At 31.9% G+C, this 14,144-nt stretch overlaps 1 protein-coding gene across 1 annotated transcript in view; it reads right to left on the minus strand.

Moving 5' to 3' along the window:
- LOC150085613 (uncharacterized) overlaps positions 1-14,144 on the minus strand; it is a 54,943-nt gene that overhangs the window by 22,079 nt on the left and 18,720 nt on the right. Inside the window, exons 3-4 of the mRNA XM_090373392.1 lie at positions 4,973-5,058; positions 2,746-2,847 (exon numbers count right to left, since the gene is read on the minus strand). Of these exons, the coding sequence (XP_090229518.1) occupies positions 2,746-2,847; positions 4,973-5,058 (188 nt within the window). The remainder of the gene's footprint in view (positions 1-2,745; positions 2,848-4,972; positions 5,059-14,144) is intronic.

The following is a 14,144-nucleotide window of genomic DNA, read 5'->3' on the forward strand; positions in this document are numbered from 1 at the left end:
GGCAAGAAAAAACAATATAAATCAGGGCCTATCCAACTTCTGATAACAGTCAGTGCCAAAATGTACTTTAGGTACTGGCCAAAAGTTACAAAAGGCACCATTCCAATGGAAGGCTGTTGTGATGTTTGATTTTGCTTACACAAGACATGATTGCTCATTCAAGTAGTCAATACTTGAAGCATTATTTCATCATACTGTCATAGAAGCAACAAGCATTAGACCATGCCTGTATAGCAACTAGCACAATGCGACAGTTCCTGCCAGTACCTGATGAATTAATAACTTGATAGTTTGGCTTGGTTGCTATGATTGATCAATTTTAAGCTTACCAAAACTACTTTTCAAAAGCAATGAACAAACATTTCCACTGTTTTGTCAGGAAGTTATCAACAGAAACAACTGCTATTTTCACATGGGAACAGTAGATCCTGAAATAGGTTATCAAATAACTGTTAATGAGACAGTAAGTATAACAGCAACAAAACAACTCATGATAACAGTTCATTCTGATTTATATTTATAGGATATTTAAAAAAAAAAAAAAAAAAAAAAATATATATATATATATATATATATATATATATACAGGCTGGCTTTGATTAACATGATTAATTCGTTAATTCATCCTGCGAGCACATCGTCCAAAATGAAAACATGTTAATCAATAGAAAAAATTATAACTGGTCCTTGACCTTCAGAGAATGTCCATAGAGAATTTTAAAAATACCTTTTAAATAACTTTTTAACTGCATACCATGTAAAAGATAATGAAAATAATTATAGAATTAAATGTTTATTGCATAAAATACACAATGAATTCCATACTATTTGTTATGGAAATATTTAAACAGTGTTGGCTTTCTTTTTTTCATCAATCAATTTTTAATAGCCGACAACAATCTTCTCTAGGCAAAATAAATATCGCAGAGAACCTCAAACCTTTTGTTTGAGGTTCTCTGCGATGCAAATCTGTACATGACTTTATTAGAAATGAGCCAAACAAATAACACTTCTGCTTCTGATAGTTAATGGAACACACCGAGGTGAGCAGCAGGCAAATGCCCATCCGACACGGAGTAAGCTTAATGCGCAATTCAAATCTTTTTCAATTATCACATAACAAAAAATATATCGCATTACCTGGAAATTTGCATCAGTAAAGTGAAAAGTGGTATAATTTTTTCAAATAGCAGTAACTGAAAAATGTGTTAAAAGAAATGTTATATTACACCTGGCTGTAATATATTTAAATATAAAATATATTTAAAACCTGGCAGCAACAAAAACACAACAAAGGACAAGGAATTCCTCTTTGTTCTCATCATAATTTTGAAGAGGTCAAACAGCATTATTAGCAACAAGTAGAGTTAACTATACCTATTAAATAAGATTATCTGGTTAAGACCAGAAGGATAGTACACCTAGCTATGAACAGCTATTTAACCGATGATGGGTTTGAAAATTAACTTTTAGTCAGTTATGGAATTAGATTTAGATTTAGTGTATGCTTCACATATTTACAGGATTTGACTCTAAGACTAATAAGAGCTGAAATGAAACTGAAAATCAAAAAAAGTAAAATATAATTCTATGTCAGAAATGTGGATGCTTTTTTTTATGGTCCATAATATCACGATACTCAATTCCCCTTCATTGCTTGCACCTTTTTTTTTCTTGCCTGGCCTAGCAAGTGAATTTCTTAACAGTTGAAAGGAGTTGTTAAAGTTTCAGACTCCAGACCCTTAATTTTCCTTAAATTCAGTTTTTAGTCTTGTTTCTTTTTTTTAATTTATTTATTTATTTGAATATCAGAAGAAAGATATGGATCCTTTTTTCTATCATATGAGGATGTCACTGTTTAGTTTTGCTTTTCAGCTCTCATAACAGCACTCTTGGAGTGCAAGTTCTGTAAACATAAGAAGAATCTACTAAACCTATTATTATATTGTTTTTTATTTCACTGAAAGTGAAAGCAAGCATAAAATATTACAAGACTAGCGGAGGCGGATTAAGGCCGGTTGAGGCCCCGGGCGCAGAAGAAAATATTGGGCCCCTATTTGCGTATATCGTAAGTCTGCACTGCAGGAGAACCTTTGTAAGTACAAAGTAGCAAATACGATTCTATTGTTCCGATGAACGGTAGCGCAGCCGCACGGGGCCTATGCAGCGTAGTAATGAAATAATGAAAATAAGCGAATATAAACATACTATCAGGTTTTACCACCGATTGTAAACTTGTACATAATTAAAATTGCACATATGAAACCAAACTTGGTGTCATTAGAAAAAAGTGTACAGTTGGGGTTTTGTGGGCCCTTCAGAAGTTGGGGCCCAGGGCGCGCGCCCGCCGTTAATTCCGCCTCTGCAGACTAATGTACATGAATGCAAGCTGTTGCCCATCCTTCAGAATAAAATTCTCTTCACAAATGTGCAAATGTGAACTTTTCGTTATGATCAAAGTTGATTATTTCCTTGCATTTGAATTATAACTAGTTGCCAGACCTCATTTCAGCTTTCATTATAATTAGACTCTCCAAATTGCCTGCTAACAAAATTAGCTGGCAATTAGTGCAATACTGTCCACAAATTACCTGCTACCACACTATTGCTATCTGCAATAACTATGATGATGTAAAGTTACAGCAGTAAAGAAAAAAATAAATAAATAATAATAATTCCAGTGTAATCACAGTATAACATCATGTATAAGAGTAACTTTATATATATTCATAGGAGATAGCTTACATTATTATAATATCGAACTATAAACCATAATCCAACAGCAATCATTAACAGAATTTCTATGATCATTCCAATCATCCATGGATAGAAAAGACAACGATTTTCCTGGAAATAAACAAAATCTATTAGCTGTCTTCAAATCATAATTCTAGATCTGAATGCAATATTGTAAAACAAAATAAAAAAAAATAATAAAAGTAATAAGAGTAGTGGAGCTGCTGTTACTGTCAGTATTCTTTATATGTTATCATGTGCAGCACTTATGACTTTGGTAATTGTTCCATGTATAGAAAAATGCTGCGATCTGTTTAAGTTTGAGAGGACATCCAATGGGTTGTTAAGTAGATTTCTTAAAATATATTACGCTCCATTTCTTAAAAATGAAATCTTCTATCAGAGCCATTTCAAAATAATTTTTCTTTTGTAGTACAGGCAGTTCTCGCTTTACGAGTTCCCGGGTTTATGAGGTTTTTTTTCAAGTATAAACAAAATCGAAAATATGAACATTAATTGCAAAAAATTAATGTTAAACATTGATAAATACCGCATTTCAAACCACGCACGTAGCTATACAATACAGTGTACCCTGCTGTTACGATATTAATCCATTACCATCATATCACGAAAATATCGTAATGTGAACCCAATAACACATTGTTTTTTGGTAATTCATTCCATGACCTCGGAAGTTCAAATTTTTGCTATATAACCCCGTAAAAGGTCGTTTTTATAGTGTAAATTGTATTAGTTACCAATTCAAATCATTAAATGCACTACACTTTCATCGTTATCAGATGCTCTGTTATAAGAACGAATTTTGAACGGCTTTGTGATACTTTTCTAAAGCACATTTCTGGAAGTTGTCACGACCATAAAACAATAAAAACAATTTGCACTTTCCGGTTTATTGGGCAAGCAATTATAAACAGATAGTAAACTCCTTGTTATTCGTTTGCGAAAATACCGATAGCTGGAATTGTGTGGTTTTTTGCGTTATTATGGTGAAATGTGTTTCCCCTTTACTGAAATCTTCAATCGTATAAAAAACAAATAAATTTTCAGAATTTTCTCTTCATTCCTTTTTTTTTAAGCTTCGTAAACTTGTTACTCCATGCAAATCGTGTTAGTTGCAATTTGTGTGTGCCGTTAAAAAATGCTTATGCGTGCTATTGAAATTTATAAAGAAAAGAGAAATTTATCTTGGAAACAAATGCCTCTTAAAACATTTCTGAAGAAGACTCCTCCTTGTGCAACAAACCGAGTGCAGAGCCAATAATGAGTGATCAATGAGTGTGCATTTAGTCTATGATAATGATGATTGTTGTTGTTGTTATTTGGTTTTTAGGAGCATTAGCAACTAAGGCCATATTGCTCCGAGGATGTGCGGTGGTCATTCCCTGACCTTTCCGCATCCTCCGTATTTGGTGGTGACGGGCTCGAACCCCGGTCTAATCAAGAAGCGTGTGCTACACACTGGTGCTCCTTCCCACCTGGCTACGGAGGCACCACTTGATAATGATGAAGAATAAACATTCTTTAACATTTGTAAGTCATAAATAATTTCTTTATTATTATAATTTGCTTGATTTTACAGGCTACATTTTTATTTCTCTGGATAAATCAATCATTTTTTAAATATAAACTAATTAGCTTAACTAATTTCATTGTTGATAACATAATCCTTATTTTTAACATTATGTCTATGGAAAATAAATTCCTGCTTTACAAGTGCGCACTAGGAATGAATTAACTCAAAGTCGAGAACTACCTGTATATATTTTATTTATTTATTATTAAAGTTAATATTAAAATAAAAGAAACCAGAACTGCCATTCCTGTGTTATAAATGCACAGAACTTCTTTAATCAACCCTTTTAAAATAATTCTGGAAGATATTAATTATAATAAAATGCATCATCAACCTGAAAAGTGCAGCATAATGTGATTTTATTGTATTAACCTCTGCTCATTTGTACCTTTAATATGGCCTGAGATCACGTAATCTATGTTCACGAACAGTTTCTACTGGTGGTGGTAGATAATTAGATCAGAAAAAAGTTGTGCCTCACTTTCAGTTCCTCTTTTTAAAAGACACTTTCTTGCAATACAGTATTTTCTGTCTTCATTGTTGTCTGATATAATGATTCACATAATTATTACATATATAATAATTATATAATAACATAATATAATATTTAATTTATTTAATCCACATTATAAATATACTAACCCGCTGTACTCCAAAGACAAGCATCAGTGCAGATGCCAGAAAAAAAATGCTGAAGATTATTGTAAAAATTCCTGCTGCTTGTGTACCTGGTTAAAGGTGAAAAGAAACTTTTAGCATAAATCAAAATATATTTTAAATAATTATAATTGTTTAGAGTTACAAAAAGAACTAGATAAAAATATAAAAAAGGACCATGTAGTTATTTTGGGAGATTATAATGCTTGGGTAGGGAATGTTTGTTTGTTTGTTATTTTGGTTTTTAGGAGCATTAGCAACTAAGGCCATATTGCTCCGGGATATGCGGTGGTCATTCCCTGACCTTTCCGCATCCTCCGTATTTGGTGGTGACAGGCTTGAACCCCGGTCTAATCAAGAAGCATGTGCTACGCACTGCTGCTCCTGCCCACCTGGCTACGGAGGTGCCTCTCGGGTAGGGAATAAGCCAATAAAAAATATTATGGGATGTTATGGAGAAAATAAAGTAAATGGATATAAATTAAGAGATTTTACGTTTAATAATTTAAAGATAACAAATAAATTTTTTTTAGAAAACGTGATATACATAAATATACATGGTTGGCAAGAGGTACACACAATTAATAATAGACTATGTAATAGTAAACCAAAAATTAGCAAAACAATGCCGAGATACTAGGGTGTTTAGAGGATATGATATTAATTCAGATAATTTTTTAGTGGCTTCAAAAATAGAGTTATGGGCAAAAATGGAAGAAGAGAAAAGTTATTAAACAGGGGAAGGAGGAGTTGAGTTATAAAGTATATCTACTTCAAGAAGAAAGTATACAAAATTTATATGAAAAACAGATTAAAGACAGAATAAGTAAAACATCGGAGAGAGAACAAATAGAAGAAGAATGGAATAATATATGAAATATAATTCAAAAAGATAGCAAAAGAGACACTAGGACAATTCAGAAAAAACTATAAGAAGAGGGGGGGTAAAGATATGGAATGAAGAAATAGCTAAAGCAGTACAAGATAAATATAAATATCTTAAATATATACAAAACAGGACAAGTGAGAATGAAGAAATATATAAACAAGAATGCAATAAAACTAAAGATATAATAAGGAACGCTAAAGCAGAGTCATGGGATAGATTTATAAGCACAATAGAACATGATATTCATGGAAGACAAAATTTGGCATATAAAATGATGAAACACTTGAATAAAATGATGAAACACTTCAAGAATAAATATAATAAAGGAAGAACAATGGAAAAAACATTATGAAGAATTGTCGAAATACCCAACATATCAAACAGAAGGGATACAGTTAGACCCAGTTAGTGACATAGATCCGATAATGAAGAATTGGAAAAGACATTGAAAGCTACAAAAAATAGGAAAGCAGTAGGAATGGTTGGTATAAATGCAGAACTGATCAAGTATGGAAGAAGTATTTTGAAAGACAGGATACTAAATTTATTTAATAAATGTTGGGAACAATATAAAATACCAGAAGAATGGAAGATAGCAAAAATTATTTCAATATTTAAAAAAAGGAAATAGAAATGATACAAAGAATTATAGAGGGAGTAGAATACTAAATACAGTATATAAAATGTATAGCAAAATAATAAATAATAGAATTAAAATTATCTCTGATGAAATATTAATAGAAGAACAGGCAGGATTCAGAAAAGGAAGATCATGTACAGATAATATATGTATATTAAAACAAATAATAGAAAAACGAAAAGAGAAAATGCATTTAGCATTTATAGATTATGAAAAAGCATTTGATCGAGTAAACAGACAAAAACTATGAGACATACTGAGTAATAAAGGATACCCAAAGCATCTTACAAAAATAATATAGGGTTTATATCAAGAAAACAAAATAGTAATAGATACAGGTAATAAATTAACAGAAGAAAGTATAATAAATCAAGGAGTTAGAAGGGATATAGCTTGTCACCAACACTGTTTAATATATATATCAAGGATATGATATGTAAATGGAAAGAAGAAATAAATACAGGTATATATTTAAATACAAAGAATAGGATTAAAACACTGTTGTTTGCAGATGATCAAGTAATTATTCAAGATAGTGAAGATAATTTACAAAGAGCAGTATTTAAATTAAACCAAATAACAGAAGAATATAAAGTTAAAATATCAATGATGAAAACTAGAACAATGGCTTTTAAAGGGAAAAATACGGTGAGAACAAAAATAGTTATAGACAATAAAATACTAGAAGAAGCAAAACATTTTAAATATCTAGGATGTGATATAACATATGATGTCAAAGAAGATATGAACCAGAAATTGGCGAAATTTCAAAATATATGTGGAACAATAAAAAGAACTCTGGCTAAGAAAACAAGGAAAGAAACACAATTGAAATTTTACAAAGTAATAGCAATACCAACACTTCTTTATGGTTCTGAAAAATGGATACCGAAACAAAGAGACATTAATAGAATACAAGCTGCAGAAATGAAATTTTTAAGATATGTTATAGGATGTACAAAATTAGATAAAATACCAAACGTAAATATTAGAAAGGAATTAAAGATTTACTCAATTAATGGAAAAATTATAGAATATAGACAAAGATGGAAAGAACATGTAGAAAGAATGGAAGATAATAGATTCCTTAAATTAGCTTATACATATAGAGCAAAAGGAAAAAGAGACAGAGGAAGACCAAAGAAAAGATGGGCAGACCTCTTCGAGATCGGAACAGGCAGATAGTCTAATCCATGAAGGAAGATAAGATAAGAAGATTAATATATGCACTATATATATATATATATATATATAAATAATAAACTTAAAATAACAAACACTGAACTGCAACATGAAAATTTTCCTACTGCACCCTTGCATTTCAGTACTCAACTCATTGATTTTTATCAAAAGTTCAACTTTGGTTTCCTAATTAGGGAATCAATTTTTATGATTCTGAATTCTGTAAGCAAAATGAAAATCCTCTAAAGGGAAGCATAGAAAAAAATCATAGTTCAAACTATTGCTCAAAATATGATGTTGAACAATATTTTCTAAAGAGTCGAAGAAGATGAAGACTTTTTTAACTTTCCATGAAAACATTAAAATTGGGCAGGGCTGAGATTGAGACTTGGTAATCTTCTGTTACGCTAGAAAGAAATTTGTGCTATCTCAGCATTTACATGAGCATCATTCTTCCATAGGAAATTTAAATTTTGCACCATGTAGTCACATGCAGCCATAAAGTACTTCCTTACAGAGCAAAAGAACAGAATCATCTCCTTTAGATTCTCTACGACCTTGGCCGTTTGTTATTTTGGGTTTTTTTATTTTTTTTTATTTTTTTTTTTTTTAGGAGCATTAGCAACTAAGGCCATATTGCTCCGGGAATATGCGGTGGTCATTCCCTGACCTTTCCGCATCCTCCGTATTTGGTGGTGATGGGCTCGAACCCCGGTCTAATCAAGAAGCGTGTGCTACACACTGCTGCTCCTTCCCACCTGGCTACGGAGGCGCCTGACCTTGGTCGTAGAAATGCCTATAACTAAATCAGAATCATACTTCTGGTTTAGACTGATATAGTAATCAATTTCCAAAATGGAAGAAGAGTTCAAAACTATAGTAAAATAAATTTGCACATAACATTCTTCATCATATCTAGGAGTAAGAATCTGAGCATGGATATGAGATATGTTTGATTGAAGAGATTTGGATTTTCAAAAGATGGTATAACATTAAAAAAAAAAAAAAAACAAGCAAACTGATTCATTCAAGGTAGAAGACATAAAACATCAACAAACTTTCTGCATAGTTGAGAATAATAGGGTAATATGCCTAGAGTCATCAAATTGCTTGGTCTGTTTAGGATTGCTTTCACCAGAAGCCTACAATTCAGTTTTTTCTTGAGTTCATCAAATTTAAATCACAAATTGGAGTTGAACATGAGTGAACACCACCCACTAGTAACTGCATGTTGCCCTTTTCAATTTGGTAATGCTGAAAAGTGCTCATATTGCTTTTCTCACTACTTAAAACCTCTTCTTTGAACACTTTTCAAAGGTTACGACTGTTCTACCAGTCTTGTTACACATTTAATCAAAAACAATCAATGTGCACATACCACACCACGTTTCAAAAATTTTTCTTTTTTTACTTCAGTAGTATGTATCAGTTGAAACTATTTAAATCTACCATTCCTTTTTAGTGTTTCTTTCTAAATAGTAGTAAATTTCCACTAAGTACCCATTCAGTTTTGTAGGGAAGGCATGCAGATCCATTTTCAGCACAAATTAATAAGATAACAAGGACAGCCTCTTACCACCAACTGCCCAATCTCTTCTTTTAATACCCTACTATTCATTTTATGCCTACCATAACAGTGCATTATCAACACTAAGTGCCAAACAGTTTTTTGTAAGGATCTCACATGCTTATGGCATTAACAATATGTCCTTCCAGTACTGGCATTGAGACCAAGCTGCTTTTGATTTGGCATTTTTTTATTATTATTATTGATAGATCACCACAATAGTAAATAGCTTGGAATCATTTTGATTACTGCCATCTGTAGCAAAAGTGGCCCAAATTGAATTTTTCAGTTATTACTAAACCTCCTTTTTCCCCTATCCATGCAACTTCACTAAACAATGCCTGTTGTTTTTTTTTTGTTCTTCCACAACCATATTTTTTTGCTATTTCACTGTTAGTGAAACATATTACTGAACAACAGAATTTCAGAAAATTATGTTCTATTACAAAAGATGTAAATAAACATTCGGCACATATGACATAATTGCTGAAAAATGCAATATTTATTATTGCATTTCTTTCTATGTAACATCATTTTAATGCTTATTTGTTTGTAAATGTCTCATTACATCACATTTCCTGCCACTCAAATTTAAATCAATATCAACTGAAAAATCACATCTACACAGAGTAGTACATAAGGAAAACATGCTACATTTTCTAGATTTTACAATACATGAAAAATCTTATTTATTCTGAAATTTTGAATTCTTTTGGTATCTTTCTGAAAGGCATTGTTAATTAGTTTTGCACTACACAACTGAAATAAATTAAAACAAATTGACTACACATAACCCAGAATAATGCTATTTAGGCACATTTCTATTTTGCAACATAGACAATAGCACACCTAACAGTCAATTTGTTAATGAATATAAGCATAAATTTGCAATTTTAAAAAAAAAAAAAAAAAAAAAATCCAATGTTAATGTAGTTTTTTTTTTTTTTTTTTGTGAAAAGAAAAACTCAGTTTTTAGCAAAAAAAAAACAGAGAAATCAACTGTATTAAAATAGTGAGAAGAAAAGTGGTTAAATCAAGTAAAAAAGAAAAGTGTCTTTGCCATGAATCTGGAGAGTTGGCAACTGTGTTTATGTATTTTCTGTATGAACGTTTTATTTATTTTGATCGTATATTTTAACTTTGTGAATTTCAGGTTTCCATTAAAATCTAACATTTGATGTCATCAGTATGCATTACATGGTGTTATTTTTGAAATTGTGGATAACACAGTGGTTATGATTAACATCCCCTGTACCAGATGGAAAAGCCCAGTTCAAATTCTGTCAAAGATGTGAGGAATTTTTATGGGTTTTTTTTCCACAATGTGGCTGGGTTAGTCAGGTTAGTGCAAGGGTGGCATGGCTTTTTCTTCTAGAAACTCAGGTTTTACATCCAGCAAACTGAGTGAAGAACATATGCAATTAAAAACTTAACATACAGATGCCACATAGCTGTAGCTACTTTCAAGCTTCATATATCACATTATCACCACTGTTATTTTTTGTGTTTCTCTATCATGGCTGCCAACTTTTGACTTTCAAAAAGATGGATACTGTGCAACTGTTAGCAGGAGGAAACAGGATATTATTTTGGCCAAAACACAAAAAACAGGACGTTATCACTGAACACAGCAAACTTTTTGAGAAAAGAAAGTTCTTTTAAAGTTGCTACTGCTCCAGAAGTTCATGAACAACATATATATTTTATATTAAAATACAGATATGAAACTATTTATCAGTACAGTAAGCTGTCAAATACTAGGTTACCTAAGATTTTCTGTCTCTGCTTTCCAACTGAATTATTTGTTAGACAAACTGATTATGATTGCTTATATTGTTACAGACTTTTCTCTCTTCAGAAATGTTGAGTCAAACTTTTGTTATCTAGACTTGATTGGCTCCAGAGCATTTGCAAAGCTTCACCAGAAAAAGAAAAATTGAACTCGGTCCCCCACCCCTCACCTGACTGAATATTTTCTCATAATCAGCACTGGTATGATGAACTGTTAACCAAGAAGACCAGTGTAAATCAATTCTTTCATTATTACTGCAAGAGGAGCCAAGAGAACTATATTGAAAAATATCTATTTCTTTATATCTTTAGTGATATCAAGTACTGAAATTCAGTGTTTTTCTATTTCTTTTTTTTTTTCTTGCAAAATCAATTGGATGTAGTTCAATAAAACTTATTTGAAAATGCTATTCCAAAAACTTAGCTGCTAACATGTTATTTATGAATTCTGTCTGAAGCCAGAAAATTTAAGTGCCATGTAAATGCCCTTCCGTCTTAGGAATTCACAACAGAAAGTACTGGTCACCAAACCATGTCCACAATTCACCAAATTTATTTATAAAGCCATGCAGTTCCTGTAATGAGTGTATTACACTCATAACAGAAATGAAACTGTTATGAGTGTAACAGACATGAAGTTGTAACACTTCACTGGATCATAGTGGCATACAAGAATATTGCAGTTACTACCAATCAGTTTGTCACCCATCAACTTGTTTTGATTGTTATGTCTCTTACTAATCTTTTATAATTGTGATAGACGGGGAAGTGGCTTTTACTAATTTATTGACATGGGAGAGCAGTGTTTTTTGGCTTTTATTTATAGATTCTATTCACAATGAAAGTTAAGGAGTTGTCACCCCATACATTTAATTTTTTTTGAAAAATAAATCATTAATGATATTAGTTTTTAATCAAGTTATGGTTAACTGACCAATTACAGAAACATATTCTCAGATACTTATTATGGCCATACTCATTCATGAAAATAAAACGAAATGTGCAGAATTTTTAAAAAATTCCCATTTTAAAGTAGTTTTATTATTTTTTTGCAAAAAAGAATAAGACAGGAAAATTACATTACTGTAGGGAGAGACTCCATATCACAATAGTGAGGCAGAGAAGGTGTCAAATCAAGTCAGTAAGATGGATTATTTTGTACCCTACGGCTATACTCTATATATTTTTTAAAGTTAATTTTTTCTATCCACTTTCACAATCTAAAGATTTCTTAGGGTTGATCAGGTTAAACAAATTTCATCTCTTTTTTTTTGTTAAAATCAATACAAATATAGATTAATTTTAGCTATTTAAGTTTCCTTGAAATTGGATCCCACCTGATCTAGAAAATATAATCTTCTAAAAGCTTTTACAGACCTATTACTAAACAATGTTGGCCAACAGCAGGCTATGATTATTTTGGTTCCATAGAAATCTTTCATTTCTCTCATTTCTAATCTCCAACCATTAAAAGTATAATAATTTTTACATTATATTCACACATATTTCAAACAATAAGGTAATAAAATAAACACATCTGATGTGGTATCTTAAATGTGAATGTTAGATAATATACATAATGAATGACTACACTAAAACTCGTTCAACAATTTGCAATTTTTTTACTTCCATACAGCACTCTCAAAGACTGGAATCTATAATTTTAACCTTATTCTGGAGGATTGTGAAGAAGGGGATGACAAAGAAAACCAATACCACCGACCTTTTTCGCTTCTGAAAATTAAAACAATATCCCTGCAGCTTGGTTGGCTTGCTTTTTTATGGGTGCATCAACTGCTTTTGGTCTACTGTGTATTAAGTCTATACTTGTGTGCATTTCCAAGATTTATATGGCACACTAAAAAATGCTAGAATAACTCATTGGTTGGGGGGGGGTATCTCCTCAAAATGAGTTTAGCTGGTTCAAACCCTGATTGAAGAGGTCTTTAAGAATTCCACTAGTCTCTGACAGGATTTGAACCAAAAATTCTCCAAATGAGTGATAAACCCAATGTGGAGGACATTTTCACAAGCATTAATCATCTCACATTTTCATAATGTGAAAGGAATAATTTAATGCAGAAGGAACTGAATTAAAAATATGTTAATTTTTAATATTAATTGTTTATCTGTAATCCAGTTTAATAAATCATTTATTTTTATTTATTTATTTTTTTTTTATGAAAACCCCAAACACGAGATGTATTAGAACCTATAGTACTTAGTACTGTGCTTGGCTTGGAGGGTGAGAAGACGAAAGAAGATATTTATTGACATTAGACTTGAACTTCTGTAGACTGTAATTTTCAGGAAATACGTACGAAGGAAGGTTGTTCCAGAAAATGGCAGTTGAATGAATAAACGAGGAAGGTGAAAAGTTGGTTCTGTGAGTTTGAAGTTGGACAGTAAATGGATGTTGGTGGCACTTGTTTGGACTGTTTTGAAAGAGAGCAGGAATTATAGAAGCCAATTCAGAAGAACAGTGCCCATGGAAGTATCTGTAGAAAAGGCATGCAGCAGAAACAGTACATCTATGAGACAGCAAGTGGAGAGACTCTGTTAGAGAGGAGTCATTAATTAACTTAACTGCCCTCTTCTGAATGGAATCTAGAAGCCTGAGAGAGGTTTTAGGGGCACTGCCCCAGATGTGGGAACAATATTCCATGGTAGGATGGATTTGCGATTTGTACAGAGTGAACAGCTGTTTGGAAGAAAAATAACGCCGAGAGCAAAAGAGAAAACAAAGTTTTTTTAGATGCAGAGGAAGCAATATTTGTAATGTGCTTGTGCCAAGAGAGATTAGAGGTCAGGGTAATCCCCAAAAGAGATATATCATTTTGCCTAGAAATTGGAGTGTCACCAAAGGTAAGCACAGGAGCAGAAGAATCCTTTTTGCAAGATATAAGACAAGACTGAGTTTCAGAAGGACTGAAATCAACTAAGTTGTCTTTGCCCCACTGGAGAATTATCTGGAGATCGGCATTTAAGGAATTGGTAGCGGATATTCGAGAAGTTGAAGTTGATTGAGCAGGGCAAGGTTTCTCAAACTGGAAAATGGAATGCAACATGCTATCATCGGTAAAACTAT

This window comes from Mastigoproctus giganteus, chromosome 5 (assembly GCF_048544385.1).
Source record: "Mastigoproctus giganteus isolate SK-2022 chromosome 5, ASM4854438v1, whole genome shotgun sequence".
NCBI lineage: Eukaryota > Metazoa > Arthropoda > Arachnida > Uropygi > Thelyphonidae > Mastigoproctus > Mastigoproctus giganteus.